Source organism: Coturnix japonica, chromosome 3 (genome assembly GCF_001577835.2).
Source record: "Coturnix japonica isolate 7356 chromosome 3, Coturnix japonica 2.1, whole genome shotgun sequence".
Lineage (NCBI taxonomy): Eukaryota > Metazoa > Chordata > Aves > Galliformes > Phasianidae > Coturnix > Coturnix japonica.
In genome coordinates, this window is record NC_029518.1 from 18,536,218 (window position 1) to 18,559,721 (window position 23,504).

General features: G+C 39.0%; 1 protein-coding gene across 2 annotated transcripts in view; it reads left to right on the forward strand.

Annotated features, from left to right (window-relative positions):
• Window positions 1-23,504, forward strand: part of PTPN14 (protein tyrosine phosphatase non-receptor type 14) — a 97,038-nt gene that overhangs the window by 18,253 nt on the left and 55,281 nt on the right. For both annotated transcript variants that reach the window (XM_015857322.2, XM_015857324.2), the window contains exons 2-3: window positions 12,633-12,957; window positions 21,284-21,453. In XM_015857322.2, coding sequence (XP_015712808.1) covers window positions 12,784-12,957; window positions 21,284-21,453 — 344 coding nt within the window. In that variant the 5' untranslated portion in view covers window positions 12,633-12,783. The remainder of the gene's footprint in view (window positions 1-12,632; window positions 12,958-21,283; window positions 21,454-23,504) is intronic.

Consider the following 23,504-nt stretch of genomic DNA (forward strand, 5'->3'; position numbering starts at 1 on the left):
GCTTGTCCCTGGTACTTTTCCAACCTTTACAAACTGAATTAAAAATAAATAAAAAAGATTGGTAGCAAGGCTGCCTGCCTGAACAGTCTGCTCCAGAAATGCCTGTATGACTTAATCAGAGCAAGAAGTATCTCGTACTAGCAATAAATGGTGTGCGGATTGGATTGGCAGGAAGTGGGACCTTGGTTAACTTCACTTGTGCGTGCTGCAAACTGAACCCCACACCCGTGCTGTTGGTGTTAGTCTTTAAAGTTTTGTTGGCAAAGCTCTGCCTTTTAGGAGTGGAAAACAAGTCATAACCACAATAGACACAGTTATTCTGGTGAAAAGCTCTGTGTAGTCTCTGCCAGTTCAGTGAAAGCCTTTGGCTTATATCTTGTATTCCATTCAGGGAAGATGCTTGGCTACCCCTTACCTGCCCTGTGCTGCCTTCTCCATCCTCACAGAATTTGCATTTCCACAAAGTGAGATTAATCGAGAGAGCGCTGCTGCAGTCCCATTCAAATATTGGTAAACCATGAGAAGAAACTGCCATTGTCACAGATCCTAATCTCTTTTAGTACATAAAGAGAAAAGCACTACCAGAGGAGATGAAGATTGGGTGTAGAAATTATATGGAAAGGATAACGCAAGTTGTGTCAGAAGTGCCAACACTTCTGATGAGATTCCTTGGGACTTGTCAGCTTTTGAGCACCAATTCTGCTTTCTCAGTGACATGTTTTTGCCTGGAGGCAGCAGTAAACCATCAAAATATAACAGGATATCCTGCCTTGCCAGGGAGAATGTCTTAGGGATTCAGGTCTCCCAAGGCTGTGACTGACTGATGTAAGCCATTCTCAAGTGGAACCTTCAGTTTTGGAGTGATTTTTTTGTTTGTTTGTTCTGATCTGTTTTTTAAAAGAAAAAGTTGTATGCTTTTTGCATACCACCAACTGCTCGTGGAAGATAAGGAACTGGAGCAGCCACAGCTTTAGATTTATTGCTATGGTTGATTTCCTGTTATTTTTAATAGGATATGGCCCCTCTGCTTTTAAACTACTGAGCTGTATCAATGAGACTGAATTGCATTTTGAACTACTGTGCCTGTAGGTTTTCAAACACATGCTCATGACTGGGGTTCAGGTGCCTGGAGCAGGGTTACGGCTGGTTTAACACTCTCTTCATGTTTGCAGACATGTACGAGCTGCCAAGGACGGGGATTTTTAGGAGACAGTGTTTGATTCGTTTAAAGTAGTATTGTTTGCAAAGTAAAGCAAACGAAAAAATAAACCTTGTGTCAAGATTTGCTCTGAGCAGACAGTCGGGAAACAAGGGTTACTGGATTGTCCAGCCCCAGCCTGGTTCACTACATGCTCCATAAATCTGGGAATTTGTAGCTGGCTGGAAGAGAGATTCAGGCACTTAAGCATGGTTGGAGCAGTGGGAGGAAATAGGCTGGTAAACTTTTAACAGATAAAATTGGGGTTAAATACCAAGATTTTAGTGGAGAGAAATGAGTGTTGCATACCTCTCTTGCACCTCATTAATTTTATTTAGGTTCTCATGACTCTTTTCATTCAAAGCACTTTGAACGCTCTGTGTATCTAGTCAAAATATCGCTGTGTTCTGATGTGTGATAGAAGTATGGAAACAGCAAGCTGAGCCAGGCCATAACAAAGGGAATTAGGGGAGGGAGGTCAGCTGGTCTGTAGTTTGTATGGTCCCAGTGATACTTAGAGATGGGGACATGAGTGCCCTGTGTGGGATCCTGCTAACTCCATGACATGCTTGTGCATTGTGTAATGTGGTTACCCTTCGGCAAGCTGAATTCATAATTTCAGTTGTTCAGTAACAGTTTTGACAATAGTAAATTTCAAAACTGCATTTTAAAAATGCTTTGTTCCGCATCTTTTTGGTTCATCTTTGTACAGGCTTTTTGTGCCTTGGTGGGCTTGGGTGGTTTCTTAGTCCTCAGGACATCCACTTCAATTATCTAATACTAATGAGCAAGGAAGATGATTTTAGTTATTTCTTGGGATTTAGCATTAGCAGCTTTCCAGTATGGAAGATACATTTTCAGTGTCCGCCCTTAAAAAGTCATATGCCCTGTCTTAATTTGGATGCTATATATATAGCATATATATATATATATTAAACCTTCTGGATATCTTCAATTAATGACGTTGTAAAGAAATAAAAGCAAGCATTTAAGATCATTTTAAGATCACACAGATTTGATTTGTCATTAGTAGTAGTTGTGATTGGTACAACCCTGTGAGGGATTTCTATGTGTAAGGGATGGGAAAACAAACAGAATTTTTACGTCCAGATGACTTTAGGATTGGTACACGTCTGCTGATTCTAGACAAGTGATCAGAAATGCATAGCAGGTTTTGGTTCTAAACGGGTGAGAACAATTCTTGTTTTCAAGGATGTAATTAAATAATGCATTTTAAGGAAGGAATACAGTTTTATATGTTGCATTCTTTACTTGAATATGTAGATTCAAACTAAATTTGTTTTCCATTGTAGCTGACAGTAGGATGTTCTTTCTTTCACTGAGGGATTTCTTCCTCAAGCAGATATGTTGGCTGATTATAGTGTTCCAAACCATCTGCATTTTTATCCAGGTATTTATTTTAAAACCTGTGACTTTGTTTTCTTCGAAATGAAGCAAGATTCAACAGTCACAGTTTTGTGTTCTTTTTTGTGTTTTACCTTGGGATGTTCATAGTGCAATTCAGATATTGGATTTTATTCCTTTGTGGGTTGTGAGAAGTATAATAATACCTGATGAAGGTGTCATTGCATGCAGTACAACTATCTAGATGCTTTCAGTTTCAGATTCTAGATGGAAGAATCTCCCAGCTAAGTCTGCAAAGACTTCTAGCCAAAACTAGAGCATCTTTGGGAAAATAGATATCTAAATTATATGCATACTTTATTATCATAATAATGCTAGTCTGTGCTTATGGCATTGAACTTGAAAATGGCTACAAAGACACTGATGGTGGTGTTATCCTTCTCAAAGCTTTTCAACTGAAAAGAAAATGAGCTCAAGAAGCTGACAGTATGATGTGAAGTTTTTGTAGTCAGTTATATTACAGATGTAGCACTTACAGAAGCCTTGTCTCCCTCCTGGGCACTTGCCCAACTTGGTCCTAACCTCCTGTGCATGTCATGTACTGTCACAGTTCCTTTCTGTATGACTTGTAATAACAATTCTTTTCTTACCATTCTACCCCCCCGCAGCAGGAGAACTGTTTGTCTTTCTAAATTTAGATATCCATGGTTACATATAATATTTTTTCTCTGTTTAAACTTGACAGTTTAAATTGCTTATGGAAAAGAAATGTGCATTCCACTACAGGAAGCCTGTAAGCAGTATTCTTCATTTACAGAATAAAACGTTACGTGGAGCATTTCACTCTTCCTTCTGTAGAAGGAAAACAATACTTATAAAAAGTGGGTTTATTCTTATGTCTACAGCCAGAGTCTTCCCCTGTTTTCATTTCAGGGTACCACCCTGTCTAGGGGAGCTAGCTATATATGGAATGCTGCAAGGGCATGTAATTTTAATACCATTTGAGAAATTTTTATTGTCATTCTTGTAGTTTTGTTTTTTTTTCCTCCAGCTGAAAGAGAGTATTCAAACCTTCTTAAGTGGACCACTCGTTAATGTACGTGTCCTTACCTGAACATCTCTCTTCAATTCTGAAGATCCCACACAATCTTTCCTCATGTTTAAGACCTCACTGATAGCTATGACCATTGAAAATGCTTTATTGGTATGAAACAATGTAATATATTACCAATTGGAATTGTCTAACTCTTGAGAATGGATAATGACTTATGTTGGACCTCTGTATATAAGGAGCCAGAAGATACATTAGGTTGAGGTGTAGCTTTATTTTTGTATTGGTGAAAATGCAGCTTGAATAGGCAAAGGGGTTAATAAGAAGAATCTGGCATGTAATCCATGCTACCCACTGTTTTACTTCTTCAGAGTACAAATCAGACGTTGGAAAGTTTTTTGCCCTTTCCTATCTGTGCAGAAGAAATCCCTCGCTCTGAGTTCTTTGGTTATCTCTGACAACCAATTTTTTTCTCCCTCCTCCTTCTCTACTTCATGCAGACAAATATCTGCTGTAATAGCAGGATCGCAGGAGGAAAAAAAAGCTTTTCTGTTAAAACTGAATACCTTCATATGATACTTTCATATTCTTTCATGGCAAGGATAGGGTTGCTCTTTGCTGGTTAGTAGGGCTCAAACAATTACTCAGCCTGGTGGCCTGAGGAAGGATTGAGCAATGTGGATTTGGTCTTGTGGCTGTCTTTATTTATTTCCATTTGTGAGAATATGGTAAAAGATTTGTGCTGCCCTTGTCTATGTCAGAACATGTGTCTTCCAGTGCCTAAATCCTGCCACCACTTCCTGATTGCTTTACTCAAGAGCTTAGAGCTAGTAATGGAGGATTTTGCAATTCATCTGTCACAAGTGGCTCATGAAGGATGCTGCATCTTCCAGGCTGGTACAGATTGCTGCAAGAAGGACTCAAAATGCCAGCCTCTTTCAGTTTGTGTCCTGCAGGAGCAGACTGTTCTAATGGGATAAAGGAGACAGAAAAAGGAACACATCCTTTCATAGCACAGTGTTTGATGCTCCTCAGGAATGCTTTCTTTGGAAATCAGTAATTTTGAGTTTCCTTTATCAGAACACCTGATGGAGTAGGAACATCAAGATAAGAAACAGGTTTCTTGTGATGTCTTTTGAATTTTCTTCTGGGAATAATGCGTAGTCTTCTCTGTGTTTATATATCAAATTTTAGAAAAAAGACTGAAGAAATGTAGCAGCTTGTTGGTGGCCATTAAGTGCATACCCCCAAACCAATGAAAACTGGTGTTATGGTATCCCATAAGGAAGTGACAGCGTTCTTTCGAGTCAGGTTGGGACTGATGAGAAGCACAAGGATATATGAGTAGTCCTTAAAGGACATTCATATTCTTTGCTTCCAGAAACTTTATTAAAAATAGATGGGTACAATAGCAATAAATTCATTATTCTTGCAAGGATGTCCTGAATTGAGCATGCCAGTATATGACTTTGAACTTGAGTCTGACTTAGAAATGGATGTTGTTTTGAAGATAGCCCTTCACAGGGATTCTCCTGTTTATGCTCTGTGAATGCCTGTGTTATATTTAGGCACTGAAAATACTTTCAGACTGACTATCCTGCATTCAGCAGTGTGGGGGTGGCTGGGGAGACACAAGCTGTGCTTTCTTTCATGGGTACTTCAGTCTCTGCCCAGTCTCTCTCTCTGCCCTCAGTGTGAGCTGCAGCAGAACTTTGCTGCTCTTCTGCCTCCCACATCAGTCTTGTACAGATGGTCCTTACACTGTAGGCTGCCCTACATTAGCCAAAGTAGAATGTTCTAACATTGTCATGATGGAGGAGGACTCTTTTGTACTTTTTTTTTTTTTTTCTTAAGTAGATCCAATGTGAATTTAGAAATGGAAAACTGAAAGGCTTTGTAGAACAAGGGGTAATGCTTTTAAACTGAGGCAGGTAAAGGTACTCAAGGCCAGGTTGGATTGGGGCTGTGGCACGATGTGATCTGATGAGTGGCAGCCCTTCCTTTGTTGGGGGAGTTGGACTATGTAGTCCTTAAGGACTCTTCCATTCTTTAAGGGTCCCAAACCATTCTGTGAGTCAGATTTCCTGTTTTTGTTGTCTGTAGGTATCTAGAGAGAGGAGCAGAGCTGCAGCTGTCTCTGGTCTGAATCACTCTTCATGGGGATTGTCAACAATTTGTGGAAGTTTCTCATTCCTTACTCTGCGTGGTCTTCGTGGTGGCTTTATCTGTCACTTCATCCCTGGCATCAGTTCTGTGAATAATTGCCCCATGACATTAGTCCTTAGTAACTCTTTTAAAAGCACAGCTAATTATTTCATAGAAATATATTCATATATTATATATATACATTTTTAAAAGGACCGTTTAATTCACAACAAATTTGTCTCAGAGACTTGTGATAAAACATGGAGATAGTAAACTTCAGCAGTCAAAACCTCAGATGAAATGCCAGCTCACCGGGCACCAGTGGGAAGTGCTCGTCTCTTTTCTCCTTCACATTAAGCTGCAGAGGAATGCGGGTGTCAGGCTTCCAGTTAAAGAAACGAGGTGCTTCCAATTCACTAACCAGAGGCAGCATTGCAGGAAGGACTGTAATCACATGGGATTTCTGCACTTGTTTTGGTGGTGGGTGTTCCAACTCATGCTTCTCCCCCAGTTCCAGTTAATGCCAAGTGTAAATGACAGGATGCCTTGTCTTAGTAGGTTTCTACAAGTCCAAGTATGTGATGCCAAACAAGAGCAGGGTAAGTACAGAAAGCATGTTCGTCCTGTTGAAGGCTTCTGATTCTGAGACGCTGCTCAGAAAAGTCGGTCATTTCAAAGAAAGTTCCCATTTTAGCCATAAGTTTTACTCCTAAGTATTTTGTCAGTTTTGAGCCAGTGTTGAAGCCCACGCAGTGGGCACTAGAAAATAATCCTTTAATACAGAAAGTACCGTTAGCTCATTTCCGCCAGCTACCCTGTATTTCAGATGAGGTGTTTTTCTGTTCTGCTGTTGAAACAAATGCTGTTATTCATAGGCTCTGGCTGCACAATTTACATCGAGGCCTATATTCAGCAAAGATAAGGTTTAATTTCTTCGTGTGTGTGCCTGCAGTATAATCCTTCTTTGATAGAACTTGAAGGAATTTTTTAAGCATTTTGTAGCATTGACATTTTTTTATGTTGAGTAGTGAAGATAGTTTTTTCTTTGCAAGTTCAAAAGGTTGTGTTATGATCTGACATCAGATATCTACTTATGTAATTAAATGTGCCTTTTTGTGTGGCTTAGGATGTACAGTGCATGTGATTTTGTTTATTTTTAATTATTATTTTTCCTCTTGCTTTGTCCCTCTCCTCCCTTTCCTCTTACTCTTCCCCCACCCCAAATCAGATATTGCTCTTGTTGCTTATTTGCGGCCACACTTCTCCCCTCATGTTATTCCAGTCCCTTACTGGAATGGTATTTGCTGAGCCACTCTTGGGAAGTAAACGACCACTCTGAACTTTAAAAAACTGGACAAAACTTTATGCTTACTGTAAGCTTACAGATACGGGTTTTGCATCACTTGATGTCAGAGCTTTGGTTCTCTTTCTCTCAAGTAAAGTGCAGATTTGTGGTTTGGAGGGGCCACTGCACTGTTTACATTGGATTTGTTACAAGTTGAGTGTTTCTTGCTGATCTTTCCCCTCTCCTCGTTTGTACATGTGATCATTTAAGTTTTACAGCACAGGATTTTAAGAAAGTATTTTCTTTCCTCATGGGCCAAAGAGCCTGATATGTTGTGATCTCAGTATATTAGATAGGTGCCTTTTTGACTTTTGCATTCTTAAAAGTTGGAGGTTGTCTGATGCGTTTTTGGAAAATCATAATTATAACCCAAGTTATTTTCGTTGAAAGACTTTGTAACCTTTCCAGGTTTTTATGCTAAGAAAAACTAAGGAGAATGGGATGAATGCAGGCATTACTGCTGCCTTCTTTTTTCCTTGAGTATAAATTGTAGAGACTCAGCTTGTTGAAAAGGAGGAGAGGAAATATCACGCTGGTAATAAGTACATGCAGATGACTATATTTTGTCATGATAAAGAAGTAAGGAGTCAAAAGGGTGCTGAGTTGATGCCTGCAATTCAGCGCTGGTGTACTTGGAGCAGAGAACACTGAGCTCGTCTCTCATAACCACCATAGCTCTGGTCAGCCTGAAGGAGTGAAAAGCTCTTCACAAGAATGACTGCTGGAAAGAAATGAGTGGTGACCATAAACGTTGAAACCAAATTAAACCACTGCAGTAAAACATGTACAAAATTCAAAGTTTCTGATAAGTTTCAAGTCAGTTGAAAACAATTTATTTTAAAGAGTTTTACTCTACCACCAGTAGTTAGTTTTTCCTGACCACTGATTGCTAGGATGTGGTTAGTAAGAGTTAAGGAGCTTTTTCTGAGAAGTGGTACTTCAGGGACAGCAGCAGTCATAGCCAGTCTGCAAGAAGAGTGCACCAAAATACAGCAATTCCTTTAAGTGGTCTGTTTGTATAGAACTGTTCTAACAGGCATTTGATTCTAGAATAAATTGCTTAATTTGGAGCAAAAAGTATTTAAAAAAAAAAGAAGTGGTGCATTTTGAATCAACTTGCTATTGCACATAAAATAACATTCCTTCTCATGCTGGAGTCAGCCACAAGCTATTTCAGTTGACTGACCAAGCTGAAAACTATCCTGTTCTGAGTGGCTCAGTGCTGTGCCCTGTAGAGCTACACCCTGCCATAGCACAGAGGTGTAGTGTGGCATTAACTACAACTGGAGTGGGTGGTGTGTGCTTGGTTTGGACTTTGTTGCTTTTGTTTTAATGGACAAAGTTCTACAAGGCACGTTTGTGAATGGTGAAAGCTCCAGATTCGTTACAAGTATTCTTATGGATTAACACTTACTGGAGTGGCAAGCTATATGTCATTTAGATCATTTATGACGTTGACTCCTTAAAGTAACTCACCAATAATTGCTTTAGAAAGACCTGTTAAGAGTATTCTGGAGGAAAAAATGAGAAGGTTGTGGATAGAGCAGTAGATTGCAGTTTGGGAAGTTCATGTCATTTCTGTGATAGAAACCATATGTTAGACACTGATACAGTGAGGTCCACAAAATACTTGATACTTCTTCCACTAGATACACAAGAATAATTATATGTCTACCTAATAGACTTTGATCCACTAAATCTCCAGGAAGCTGCTTAATGGTCGCATAAGAAAGATGTTTTTACACCGGAAGGGTTGCTCTAGTAGAATAGAATAGGATAAGAAGAATGCCTCTAATGACATTTATGCAGGTATGCCATCAAAAGTGAAGAAAACAAGGGTAGAACTTTGATCAGAATTATTCTTTTTACTTGAACAAGAGTTGAACTACTCTAGATGTTGTACCAGTGAAAGTAGAATCTGACTCATAAGACGCAGGGAAAATGCACGATAACTTAAATACAAAAGCATCTGTTACAGTAGATGGATCTGATGGAAAATTGGGAAGGAAAGCTTGGAATGAAGCTGGGAAAGTAGAAACGCTGAGATCACCTTTGCTCACTGTGTTTTGGTGTCTTGTGATGCATGGTGATATTAACAGTAGCTGTTGTCTTCTGCTTTAAATGTCCTCTGGGAGTTCTTGGCCACCCTGTGTGCTTGTAGGTGATTGCTATGTGCCTAGAGGCCTCTCTATGAGAGGAGGCTGTTTCACAGGTAGAGATGTCCTGTTTTAGGTGGAACTCAGTGAAATGTAGATGGATTTTACTGCACGTCCTGTCTCCCTAACACTGTTATTTTTACTCTTCCCTCAAACCGTAGGCTGCACCCCACGTGAGTGCACACCAAGTGCTGCGGTTTCATGCCCAGCCCAGGGTTACATAGCTGTGTGAGGTGTGCTGCTGCTCCTTCTGGGCCAGGAATGCTGGAAGGGAGCCAGGTGCTGTTGGTAAATACAGGCTGCTGTTTGACAGTAATTGCTTTCTTCCTGGAGTTTCAAAAATTGCATACAAAAGCCAGTGAAGTGAGAGAATGAGTTCTCCTTTGAGTGCTTTTTACATCAGATGCTGTTTTATTATTATTTTTCTAACTTTCCTTCAAATGTAGTAAAATAGTATATAGAATCGCAGAATAACCCAGGTTGGAAGGGACCTGTAAGGAACGTTGAATTCCTGAACCAGTCTTCTGCCTAAAAATTCCCCCTCTGGTCTCATGTCTCTTCTGTCTTTGTGGACCTATTTGCTTACCAGAGTACTGCCTACCATCAGCATAAAAGATTTTGAGCAGATGTCATATTTTTGCAGTGTCTAAGAGCAAGGCACAGATTCTGTGTGGTGCTAGAAACTTGACCATAGTAGAGATGTTAATATTTCATTCAGTGGGCACAGTTGTCTGCCTTTTGCATTCTGAAGAGTGATGGGTTTGTGCTTAACTTTCTGTCAAGATTTCAGGTGAAGAGCTCTATTTGTGGAAAAACTCAGATCAGAACCCTTCTGTTTCCAGCCTTCTCCTTTTTCAGTTGTCTACAAAATTCTGCAATTGAAAATTGAGAGTCCTGATGCTTTTGTAATTACACAAACATAATGAAGCATAATACTCTGTTTGATTTAGGAATCTGGGCTTTTGAGATCTGACTTAGAAGGCTTAGCAGAAACATTTAAAGTGACAGCCTAACAGAAAACCAAAGTGTAAAGGTGGTCCAAAATCCAGAAACTGTATAAATGGGAAAGTTAGACATGTGCTTTGAATTCAGAGTTAACAGTTGTTAAAGGCTGGTCTGATTTGAGCCAACTGATGTTGTCTCAGCCTCATCATCCCAAGTGTGATGTTTCATATGGCAGAGCTGACATCATGCTTTCTTGTATATTTGTGTGAAATAAAAATGTAACTTTTCTGTTACTTTACTGCTTCTAGAAAAGTGAAGGAAATATTGCCCTTATTTACGTAAGCAAACCAGAGGATAGAACAATTAATTTGTAGTCTTGTTAACATTCTCACTGTGTGGGAATTGGTGGTTTTATTCCAAAATAAAATGTCTGTATGGAAGTCTTCTGGGACAGTGAATTGTTAAAGAGTTGGATTGTTCAGTTTTCATGGAGTATAATATTACTTCTAAAAATGGCTAGCTAAAACCCTCTGTGTTCCATTTGAAATTATCTCCAAAGCCAGAGACTGAACAAAAATACTATTCTTGATAAGATATAATTCTCCACACCCTTAATTCTTTGTCATTTCCTTTCATTTTTTCCCACTGTTCAACTTTGTGTTGTGGTTTTGGATAGATACATAGGAAAAAATAGCTGCCAAATAGTTAGCTAGGGGTTAAAGCATAGACAGACCTGTGTTTTAGTATATGGATCTGCTCTGTTTTCCCACTGATCTTGGACAAAGCTGGCTGATGTTTGTTTCAATTCCTTGTCTCTGAATCATAGTATGTCCCTGCCTCATCAGATTGTTTTGAGGATGAATTTGTTAATGTTTGATGGCTTCTGATATTATAGTGATGAGTGTATAACAACTCTCTCATGCAATCTTGAAAATATTAAACTATGTTTGTACTCAGAAAAGTTAGAAATGAGAAAGTACAGCAGCTAATTTGTTTGTTTGTACCTCTGTCAAATGACCCGTGTCCTTTCTTGGAGTCTGTAGGTGTTTCTATGGTAAAGCTAGCAAATCAGCAAAGTAGTTGCACACCCAAATAGTGAGGAGCTGCTTGTGATTTTCTTTATGTGACTTTGGTTTGGATTGTGTTGCCCTGACCCCCTAATAAACGACAAGTTATGTTGGCTTTAGAAAATATTCTTGACAAAATACGTGATAGTTATGTTTGGATATAACAATAATCACTGTAGTCAATTGGGCTGCTTCTAATAATCTCCATAGCAACTAGAATCATTAAAAACTGATTCATCCAGCTCTATGCCAAGCAATACATATGGGCAGTGTAGTGTCTTTTTGAAATGTCACATTCAGCTAAATGATGCATACTCTGCTGGTGATGCTTTCTGTTGTGTCTCTTTAGAAGAAATGGGAGCTAGTTTTTATTGTCTGTATTAAGAGAAGTGGACCTCTAAGTGCAATTGTTAGTATTCCTTCATCTCTTTCTCCAGAATATTCAAACTAACTGGGAAGGCTTGGTAACAAGTAATTTCTGTGTCTGTTTTTCTGTTTTCATTTATTTCATTCCTGCCTGTATGTGGTAAATGACACTGTGAACCTGGCTATGCCAGTACATATGCTTTGTTGTGATTTAAATGGAACTTGATCCTATCTAAAATCAAGAAAACAGAATAATAACATAAATGATCATAGCATTTTATGTGTCATTAATCTGTATCTTTAGTTCTTTTTTCTGCTTTGTATTTTGGCTTAACAGTTGTGTGCCTCCTTGATAAACCACTTGGTTTTGTCCTCCTCCCTGATATCTGCCAGTTACTCGTTCCACCTGAAAGGGTGAAATGCAGACCTGCTTTGGAGTTGAAAGCGAGCAAAATGTCAGGAATTCCCTCAGAAGAACCTGTTCTTTAATGTCTTGGATGCTTCTTGCCTTTCACATGCATGCTTCAGATCTGATATTTCTTAAGTGCTGAGCACATGCATTTCCTGTTGACTGTATCCAGACTTTCTTTCAAACTCTCACCTCTTTTAAATTCTTCTGTTCTTTAAGCTAGCTTTCAAAGCTTGCCTGAGGACACTGAAAACCTAACTTGAAGATTATGTTATAGACCCCTGTGGTGGGGTAATGGTGGGAAAGTTAGCACCTCTGCTTGTTTGCCCTGTAGAGTTGCAGTTTTCATTGAGCTTCTCATGGAATGACTTTGCAATGAAAATTCAGCACCAAAGTAGAATTTTTTAAGATTTGTTGTAGAATGTGTTCTTTTGGGAGATGCTGTGATTGCCTGACAGTCATATGTGTAGAGGTGTTTGTTTATGGGTTTAAATGTGACTGTTTATCCTTAAGTCTTAAGTTTTGCTGATCTTTGGGAACATCATATTTCACACCTAACTCTATTTATTTGTATGTATTTCACAGGAATTCCTTGGAGCCTGCCCTGGGAATGGACAGCCACCTCCATTTCTGGAGGAGAGTAGTGCCAATTGAAGAAGCCTTCAAGGCAAGTCGACAAGTGTGCTGATACTCTTCTAAGAGTAAAGGGAAGCGACTACCTTCTAGGCCAACAGCCATGCCTTTCGGGCTGAAACTACGACGGACCAGACGCTACAATGTCTTGAGCAAGAACTGCTTTGTGACACGGATCCGTCTGCTGGACAGCAATGTCATTGAGTGCACTCTGTCCGTGGAAAGCACGGGGCAGGAGTGCTTGGAAGCTGTTGCTCAGAGGCTGGAATTACGTGAGGTAAGAGTAATCAGGAAAGGCCATCTGTCACTTTATAACTTGACACATTTTTAGTGGACATGAGCCAGCAGTGTGTGCTTGCAGTCGAGAAGGCCAGCTGTATCCTGAGCTGCATCACAAGAAGCAGAATGAGGGAAGGGATTGTACCCCTCTGTTTGGCTCTTGTGAGGCTCATCTGGAGTACTGTGTCCAGGCCTGGGGCCTCCAGCATGAGAAAGATGTGGAACTTTTAGAACAGGTCTGGAGGAAAGCCATGAAGATGATCAGAGGGCTGGAGCTCCTCTCATAAAGACAGGCTGAGGGAGCTGGGCTTGTTCAGCCTGGAAAAGAGAAGGCTCTGGAGAGACCTCATTGTGGCCTTCCAGTACTTGAGAAGAGCTTATTTAAACAGGAGGTATACCAACTTCTTACACAGTCTGATTGTGATGGGACAAGGGGGAATGGTTTTAAACTAAAAGAGGGAAGATTTAGATTAAATGTTAGGTGAAATTTTTTTACTGAGAGAGTGGTGAGGCAGTGGCACAGCTGCACAGAGAATTGAGATTCAATGGGGGCTGGCTTGATGGGGGGCCAAAGCAGCCTGATCTGGTGGGTGGCTGCCCTGCCAATTGCAGGGGGGCTGGAATTGGGTGATGTTAAAGGTCCTTTTCAACCTAAGGCATTATATCGTTTAGTTCTGACAGTCCTTGTTCATTTGAATTGTGTTACTTTTAGAGCTGCCAGGTATGATCAACAGCTGGAGCTCAGACAAATGTCTTCTGGTTGCATGGAAACTGAAGATAGAGCAGCACCCAGAGTGTTGTGCTACTGTTTTCATTGTAGCTTTGAGAGCTCTTTGTAGTATGAGGACGAGGTTTCTTCTTTTCTGTAGAAAATGAAGGGCGTTACATTCTGAATCGAGATGCTGGTATGCCAAGTTGCAGTCATGTTTGTCTGAGTGACACCTTGATTTCATTGACATGGTAGCTTGAATTGCATCAGAGAGAATGAGGCCATTGGCATTCAAATACATACCTTGATACAAATATATTCTTATTACTAACTTCCTACAACAAGCAGCAATTGTGTTAGTAGGCTGAACAGCTAGTGCAAGTTTGAGGGTGTTTTTTTTTTTCTTTCTATTGTTTAACTGAAATATTTGGTATCTGAAATTACAGAGGGTTTACTTTTCATCTACAGTACTTCTGGAAAAGTTTAGAAACCCAGACTTATCTTTTTAAAGACCAAAAGCTTTTATTTTCTAGCTCTTGCTGTGGAAGTTTGTATGTTACGTGTTGAGACCTTTGGAGAGAAAGCTCCCTCCAATGTGTGGCACAAATAAACTGTCTTTTCTTATTTAAATTCTGTGGACTCCTTATGTATGTATGCTTATGGGCTTTTGTAAACCACACATTGAAAATCATTGCCTGGGAATGGCTCCATATTGTCTGACTGTCCTGCTGGATCCTGCAATGACTTACAAGGGGCCCTATATAAATAAATGTAATGGTGGCAACTGGAAGGTAGCATACAAATAGCTGATGCAGGTGGGAGCTAAGCAAATACTCATTTTTATTTTTTTAGATCAACAATGATAAAGAGTCAGAGAAGGATCTCACTGTATCTGTAGAATAGGCAGAGGAATGTGCCAGCAGGAATAGGGCAGTGTCAGAAAGATTGTATGGTGGTTGTATTTTTAAACATGGATTGTATTAAAAGCATTTCCACTATCCCCAGTCTTTTAGATATGAGGAGTTCACAGTAATTGAAAATGATTTCTTTTTCTTGTTGGGGATAATTTAGGGTGGCTGTACTGAAACTAGGCATTTCCTTTTCCTTCCAGTGCAGAGAGGAATGAAATGAATGAAGTGATTCTCCTTCTGTTCCTTGTAGTTTATCAAGTGGGCGCAGTGTGGGGTTTAAAGATTCTGTGCAGATCCACCTGCATTTCCGAACAACAGCTCTATCAGTGGGTTAGCATTCTTCACAAAACATATTGTGATTTCAGAATATGTTTTGTTTCACTTTGGGGTGAAGGCTGAAGTTTCAAAATTTTCCAGAAAAAGAGATCAGACAGTAGAGTAGCAAAGAAGGTTGTTTTGGTCAGTGTTCAGTTTCATGGGGGCTTTGTATTGCTTTGGTGTTTTTCTTTCATTTTCAAAATTGTTTGTGTCACGCAAAAAGAAATGTCAGCACAAAGAGTTTGTGTTTTAAGATGAAAAAATAACAACACAGGAGAGAATGCTTTGATGTTGTTGAACCACTTTCCCCTTCTTTCATCACCCTCTCCACTTTTCTTTTCTAAACAAAGTTTTGGCAGCGTTGAACCAATTTTGTAGAGTTCAGATTTCAACAGTACAGCATATTTTAACAGAAGTATTCTTGAGTCTCTTTTCTATTATTTCCCCTTCTGATTGATTCTGGTACCATCCAGTGCTGCTTTAAATGTTAAGGACAGAAGAGAATTACTTGCGTCTTCAAACTCTTAGGTGTGTGCCTTCATCTTCTCTGCTCCTCAATTAAGAAATCTTTGGAACTAGCAAGCTCTGAGATGCTTGTTAATGTGTGCTGACCTTTCTGACCCTAAATTCAATTTTGTTTCGGACTCTCTGGTCCTCCTAACACGGTTTACAGAGTCTCCTCTGTAAGGCTAATGCAATAATTTTATGACAGTCCTGTTCCCTCTTTAGACTAATTTTCCAGTCGTTGACCAATCAAATTTCACAGAAAGGTCAAAGATATTTTGAGAAAGCTTAGATTTCTATAAAATTCCTACAACTTGATAGCTGAGTAGAATGGAGAGAGCACACTAAATGTATTGGCTGAGGAAGAAAAGCAGTTCTGCAAGAATCCATGTTGGACGGAGGCATCATGAATTCTCCAGAATGAAGCAAAAAACTTCTGTGATATATGAGTAAAGAAAAACTAAACTTCATTAAATCCCACGTGCGCAAAACAGCTAACGTCCTGTTTCAAGTCTCCTCATTACAGTCCCAGCTGAAAATGTCTTCTTTTAAAGAATAAAGTACAGCTTTCATTCAATACTTTCATTTGTTCTTATCTTTTAATAGATCCCAGGTGTACCCCAACATTTACCATAGTACTAGGAATATGTACATGTTTCTCTCAAGTTGTTTTTTTAGAAATAAACAAAAAGACTGTTTGAAGCTTCTGCCAAAAAGCAAAACCGTTTGAGATAGCTGTATATATTGTTGCAAAGGACTGTCAATCATTACACCACACATAACTGAAAAACAGTATCTAATGGATTATGCATATTTCTGTTTGATCTCTGGGGAATGCAGCTCACTCCCTGACTGAGTCAGGGTTCAGGAATAGGTCAGTAGAAAGTGTAGCCATATAACTACTGTAAAATCTTTTTATCCCTTTCAGCAAAGTTCTTGACAAAGCATCAGTCCTATGAACCTCTATGAGCAGTTGCCAGTCCCAATGAACTGGGCTCTTAAGCTTAACATAATGCTAAGATGAATAAGAAGAGTAGGGAGGAAGGGAAAAGAGGAGGAGGGTGAAGTCAGAAGCATCGTCTTATAACCTTGCACTTATCTGTGCAGATTATAGAAGGTTTTTTGTCAGTACAATAGCATTTGCCCTTCAAGTGAGACTAAGTGAACTTACTTGAAAGAGTGAAGTAATCTGTGTAACTCTGTTGTGAGATTTCATGTCTGTTTCTTCCTGTTTTTCTCTTTATTAACTTTAAAAAAAGTTTACAGATCTTAGGGTGTTTGGGTAATAATTTGTGTTGTTTTGTGGTGGTTTTATTTTGAGGGGAAGTGAGGTCAGCAGGGGGTACTGGGCAAGGTCCTTTCTAACCAAACTTACTCATTGAAGCTCAGTTCCACAGTGGTACCTCCAATACTGTGGTGTTCCAAAACCCAGACAAAGAAAGAGCGATGAGCTGCCCTGTGGGGGTGGCAATTTTCTGCTGTTCTTTTTCTTTACTTTCTTTTTTTTTTTTTTTTTTCCTAGAAGATGCTCTTTCCTTGTTTGATACAACTGGAGACTCCTGCTCAGCATCCAATTTGCCTCCATAGTTGACTTGGTTGGACTTTTCTCACCAACTGTGCTAGGGCTGAGTTCAGGCAGCACTCAGATCAGAGACCTTCTAGGAACAGCTGGCTGAGTGAGAGCCTTAGGACAGCGGAGTTTAATGCTTTCACCCCGAGGAGCTGGAACTCTGCCTCTTCCCTGAGGATAAATATTTAGTTGACCACTTAACCAGATGCTTTAATAAACACTGAGCCTGTCTCACTGGATTCTTCTGAGTGAGATTTGCTGGTTTAGTGAGTGCAAGTAGTCTGGTGGTGTCCACAATTCTGCTGGTTTTGACTGACAAAAAGACAAGTGTAGCTCTGGACTTAAGGAGTATGGCTAAGTCCAAGAATAAAATGACTGCATCATTGACTGAACCAGCAGGAAAAACATCTCCCTGTTGTTTTTCGTTTTCTTTTAAGAAACTATTCACATGTGTTTTTTTTTTTTGTATCCAGTTTTTTTTTTTTTTACTTACTATGTTTCAAAGATCACCTTTTCACTTAGTACACTTGGGATTCACAGGTTCCTGTGTTCAGACTGCAGCTTCTGCATGAGTGTGAGACAGTTTTCCTTCTACCACTGAAGAAGTAATGCCTGGTAGGCAAGGAAAATGCCCAAACCTTGAGAAACAATTCTTGAGCTCTTTTCGTACAGGGCTCTTCATTCATTTCTGGATTTGACAGACCAAAAGCACCAGCAACTTTAGCTCTTTGTCCACAGACAGAACATGCATGCATATGTTTAGTGTTATAAAAAGTATCTCTTTGCCCATCTGTCACCCTGACTAGAAGATGTATGTTTGTTTTTTTTTTAGAAGTGCCTTCATCATTTATTTTCTATGCCACCTTGCTGATCTTGCTTGAGCAACCCACATTAATTTGGGGCCTGCCACGAGTAGGTGTAGATATATTTTTTTTTTCCCATGAAAACTGGAGTGAAGCCAATGATTTGCTTTGCACAGATGGACAAATAGACCAGCTTTTGCAATTAGTCAGCTGTTTATTGATGGAAAGGTACCCTCTTTTTTTTTTTAAAAAAAAATTAAAATATTAAATTATTAATCAAATTATTGAATTAAATAAATCTGAATTATTAATTAAATTATGGAAGTCCTTCTGCACAGTGAGTTGTGAGAAAATTCTAACATTTTCAAGAAGTAAAATTCCTGGCAACTGGAAGCTAATAGTCAGCTGTGTTTGTCTTCTCTTCCAAGGGCATGCATTTGTGACTCAGTCTCCATTCTGCAGTTCTTGTGTTTCGTCTGCAATTGCTTGATCCTTTCCAGGATGCTTTCCAGGAAAAATGGTCATCTTTTGGCTCTGTGAAATGCATGCCTCCCATGGGGTGGTCTGCGGTATCTGCTCTGCTCCAGAAGCTTAGAAGCAGCATTCTCTTCATATTCCTTAGAAGTGATTCAGATTGTATTATTTTTCCTTTTTTTCTTTCCTGGGTTTGGTACATTAAGAGCCTTTTACTGTAGTAAAACTAAATTTTTGTTGCTCAGTTGCCCCACTGCTCAATGGGGAGGGACTGTGCACATTCAAGTTGTTCAATTCTAATGCCCTCAATCCCTTGAATAATTATTTCAGACTTCAGGCTGCAAGTCATCTTAGTTGTTAGTTTACTTTAATCTAATTCCTATCACATTCAGCTGGTTAAAAAGCACTTCTTGATGCAGTGATGTCTCTGGAGACAGAATAAGCATCTATCAGTTAACTAGGAATACAGGGAATGGTTTCAAGCTGCAGCAGAGAAGATTCAGGCTGGACATTAGGAAATATTACTTCTCAGTGGTCAGGCACTGGAATGGACTTCCCATGGAGGTGGTGGAATTACCAACCCTGGGGGTGTTCGAGGAGTGACTGAATGTTGTACTGAGGGACATGGTTTAGTGGGAGCTATTAGTAATAGGTGAACGGTTGGACTGGACGATCTTTTAGGTCTTTTCCAACCTTGGTGATTCTATGATCCTATGATTGGCAGTGAATTTTGGTTTTAGGGTTACCCTATGGGAGATGCTGACTTGATTATTATTTTTTTAATTCTTTTTCTTTTTTTGTGCCCTGGATTGACTGAATGAATGAATATGTTTTTAAATTCAAGAAGGAAATACTGCACTGATTTTCTTCAAAAAGGAACCAGCTTGCTATGCTGTACCCAAGCTGCTGTTAAAGAGAACTAGGCAGTGTACAAGGTGTACTGCAGATTTGACAGACTTAACTGAGGAATCAAGTTGATTTAATTACCTTAGCTAAATGCTAGTCTGGACATTCTGGGAAATGATATGAATGATATGAACTATACACATAATGAAGCCTTAAAGTAAATACACCCATACTACTCTTCAGAGTTTTTGCATGTGATTTTCTTGCATGTTTGACAGCTATCAAAATATTAGAGTGGTGTTGCTTATGCTGCTTTGTTGTAATTTATAAGTATTGTGAAGTTTCAGTATTGCCATTGGTGGCACATGCCTTGGATTCAAAGTCATGGTAGATGCAGTGTTTTTTAGAGAAGTATCCTTTCTGTTTCTGAAGTGAAACAGACTCGTAATGGCTGCTTTAGCAAAATGTCACATTGCAAATGGTCTCTATTTTGATAACAGATCTTTGAAAATGAAAGTATCTGGGAAATTTGGTTGGAGAAATTGTGGGGGTTGATTTCTAGGTCAAACTTTTGGAGTGCATTAAAAGTAATTTCAAATGAATGCTTTACAAAATAGGAAATGAGATTTATTTATTTATTTTCCTACCCAGGCTCCATTATTTTTATTTAAAAGGTGGTGCTGTGTATAAAAGCTCGTGACTGCCTGTCGAAGGATTGTTGTCCAGTTAAGCTGTAACAAGAAAATAAGTATTTTATTTGGTTTAGGGTTAATCTAAACTAATGGAATGTACTAGAAAGTTTCCATGGAATAGAAAATCGGTTGGATTAAACCTCAAGGATATTATTTAGATGAAATGAGAGAAATGTGCAGAAATAGTACTGATCCTACTTTCATTTCCTAAATCTGTTCAGTGTCCAAAAAGGTTCATCCTGCTGTTTCCATTTTAGTTCTATTATGGGGTGGGATTTTATATTGAGAACATTGACGGAAATCTCTTGTTTCTGTCAGTTGAAGTATTACAGAAAAAACTTTGGTATGAACTACAGTTTGGGCTTCAGTCAGATTTCCAAGCAAGGAGTGGCTTATTTCCTTCAGTTTTACTCCTCCAGATCTTTAGTCGTAGTACTTAGTGTTAACTAAGTGTTAACTAATGTACATTTATGGACAGTACTGGCATATTGGGTAGGTGGTTTAGGGGCTTTTTGATAGAACTTTTCATGATGAATCAGACATGCCTTCAGCTTCTTACTACCAGTTTGTAGAATTTAAAGCTCTGTTTCTGAGCACTACTCCTTGTTAATTACTCACCACCAAGAACAATTCCTTGTGCCTCTTACAGGACGTATGACAACAACTGAGATTGACGCAGTATATGAAATAGCTGAAGTTTTCAATGTGGTTCTTTTTGGAGAGCCTAGTGAAACCAGCTTGTCTTATGCAGTATTGACTTGCACATCATAAAACCTTGTGAATGATTTGTAGTTTTTTTAAGAAAGTGAATATTATATGTAGTATATCAGGAAAATGGTTCTGGCACTCGTAAATACATGTTGGCATATGTGTATAGATCTCTGTCCAGTACCTATATTGAAAAGGCGGCGCTATGTACAAAAGATTGTGACTGCCTGTGGAAGGATTGTCCAGTTAAGTTAAGCTGTAACAACAAAGTAAGCATTCCATTTGTTTTAGGGTTAATCTAAACTACTGGAAACTATTGGAAAGTTTACATTGAGGAGTTGGAAGGGTTGCCTTGTCCTTTGTTTGCAATGGGCGTGATCTCATGAAGCCTCTGTGCTTTGATTAAGACTTAATGTTTGCTGTCTGTTCACAAGGTACAGATGTAAGCGTGTCAAATAATAAAACTGGACCAGGCTTTTTCTGTAAATCAGTTATGGTGCCTATGCCTCAATCTCAGACAGAACCCTTTAGTGTATTTGGAGAGATAAGGGGGTTGACATTACTGCATGAAGTACATTATATTGCAGTGTTAATTTGTCTTCAAGGCTGTTCAAAAAATCACAGGATGAAAATAAATAAAGAACAAACCAAACACATCTTGTTTTTTACATATGGAAATAGAAGACTTGACACAGTGCCATCTGTTCTTGTTTGCATTTGTGTCATTGGTTTTTGGTGTGTGGTCTAGCTGAAAAGGATAAACTGACACTGTTTTGTTTCTTTATCTAGACACACTACTTTGGCCTTTGGTTTCTCAGCAAGAGCCAGCAAGCCCGCTGGGTTGAACTGGAAAAGCCTCTGAAGAAACAGCTGGACAAATTTGCCAATGAGCCTTTGCTTTTCTTCGGGGTAATGTTCTATGTGCCCAGTGTTTCCAGACTGCAACAGGAGGTAACAAGGTATGTAGATGCCCTCTTCTTGCACTTCTGTGTGATAACTGTGAGGGAATGGACAATTACTTTGTTTCTGACATTCAGCATTCACTCAGGAATTACCTGGTTCTTTCCTTTCCTGCCTGCTGCCCAAAAGGGGAAAAGCGAGATACTTCATCACTAAGTTGCATCTGTTTGGGGAAAATAAGATAGTGATATTGGTGTATGAATGATTATACATGGCCAACTGCAGGAAAAAAAAGGAACATTAAATACATATTTAAAAATCAGAAGTAAGTTTTGAAAGAGACCACAGTGACAATGCTCCTTTAACTTTCTACTGATTAGAAGAAAGCTATATACAGGTGACTTTTATATACAGTTTCAGTTTATTATTCTTATGCCTGTGTTTTGTTGAAAGTGAACTTTGGTTTCTTTCTGGATTTTACCCATCCCATTCCTGATCCTTCTCCTTATAGTTCACAAAAGGATTAAAGTTGTTGGAAGGTATTAGTCCTTTAATTATGATCAGGGTGCACCTTTGCAAACAACTTCTGTGGGAATTACTCTTCTATTCAGAGCCCTGTGTTGCAGTTGTAACAGTGCGGCTTTTTTGAGGGGCTGCCCTTTTTGTGCACATCTGTGTTGTATTAAAAGAAAAAAGAAAACTAGCCCACCTCACCCAAAAGGGGATGGGCTTGTTCTCTTTTTAGCCAAAATTATTTAATTTATCTGGTTTACAGCAAGGTTGCATCAGCACAGCTGTTGTAAGGTCAAGACTGGAATAAGTGGTACAGGCTGGCAGAAGCTTTCTGTGCTAGCCTTGATACTGCAAATGTCAAATTCACCATATGGTCGTAGTATTTAAAACTTGTGTAAGAGTAGTTGGGAAAGAGTAGATTAATTCTTGGTGTGCAAGATATGGAGTGTTCTGAGGATTTGCATATGGTATATTTTGAAGGATCTTTTCTTAAGATTGAACATAGGAACCACTGCGGGTAGGATGGAGAAGATCTGATTTTTTCAAACATGAGCTGTCAAGCAGTGTCATGACTATTTATGCAGAATTCTTGTCAAACAGTGAGTTGAAAGCCTAAAGAAAAAAAATAATCGTACTTCCCTGTGAAGTCCCTAGACTTGAAACTAAACATTGACGCTTGTCTGTGTGTATTCCTGTCTTGTGTGCTTTGGAAGAAGGAAGCCTCAGAATATTTCCTTCAGTATTAATTAATGTGCAGTCAGAATGTCTGTGTTTTTTTTCCTTTCTGTTTCTCGTGTTTGTTGGTCTAGCCTAATTGTGTGCGCAGAAGAACTGTAGGTACTTGGATGCTATTGCCTATTTAAGCTGCAGCCTGCAGTGCTGATTGCTCATTCTTATTTCACTTGCGGAGGTATATTTGTTCATTTTGCCCAGGTTGGTAGTAACAAAACATTTTGGTGACAATTGAACCTCACAGCACTCTCAATTTGAGCAGCTGCTGATTTTTATTGTTTTCCTTTTGATGTGATAGATAATGTATGCTGTAGAGACTTCTAAGTGTCTCACATTATTATTATTTTTTTTTAATATCTACATCAAGACTAGTGGATTACTAATGAATTTCAGATGCAGAATAGCCTGTAAGATAAGTGTGGCTTTTTTTTTGTCTTCTGAAGTGATGTGATCTCTTCTGTGAATGTAATGTAAAGACAGGAAATCTTCAACTGTGTAATTCTAGTTAGATTCTGTAAACTTTAGGTTGAAAGCATTTAGTGGTGAATATACATAGAACTTCTTTGAAACAAATGCCAGAGGAAGGCGGACGAAGAGGGATGTGTTTTAGGGTTTGGGTTTTGTTGTTTTTTATTTTTTTATTTGATAGTACTTGGTAAACTGATTAAACACTTGTTTTGAAACTGAGAATATATGCGTTTGGGGATAGTAGTCTTTATTGTGACTGGTTTCTCCACTTCTGATATATAGCTTTAGACTATGGCTTGATAGCTGGTTATGGGAGATTTGTCCCAGGTTGAATATTGTACGAGAGACCTTGTGCAGTTGTTGAATAGAGAGGAAATGATCCAAGGCTTTTAGATTT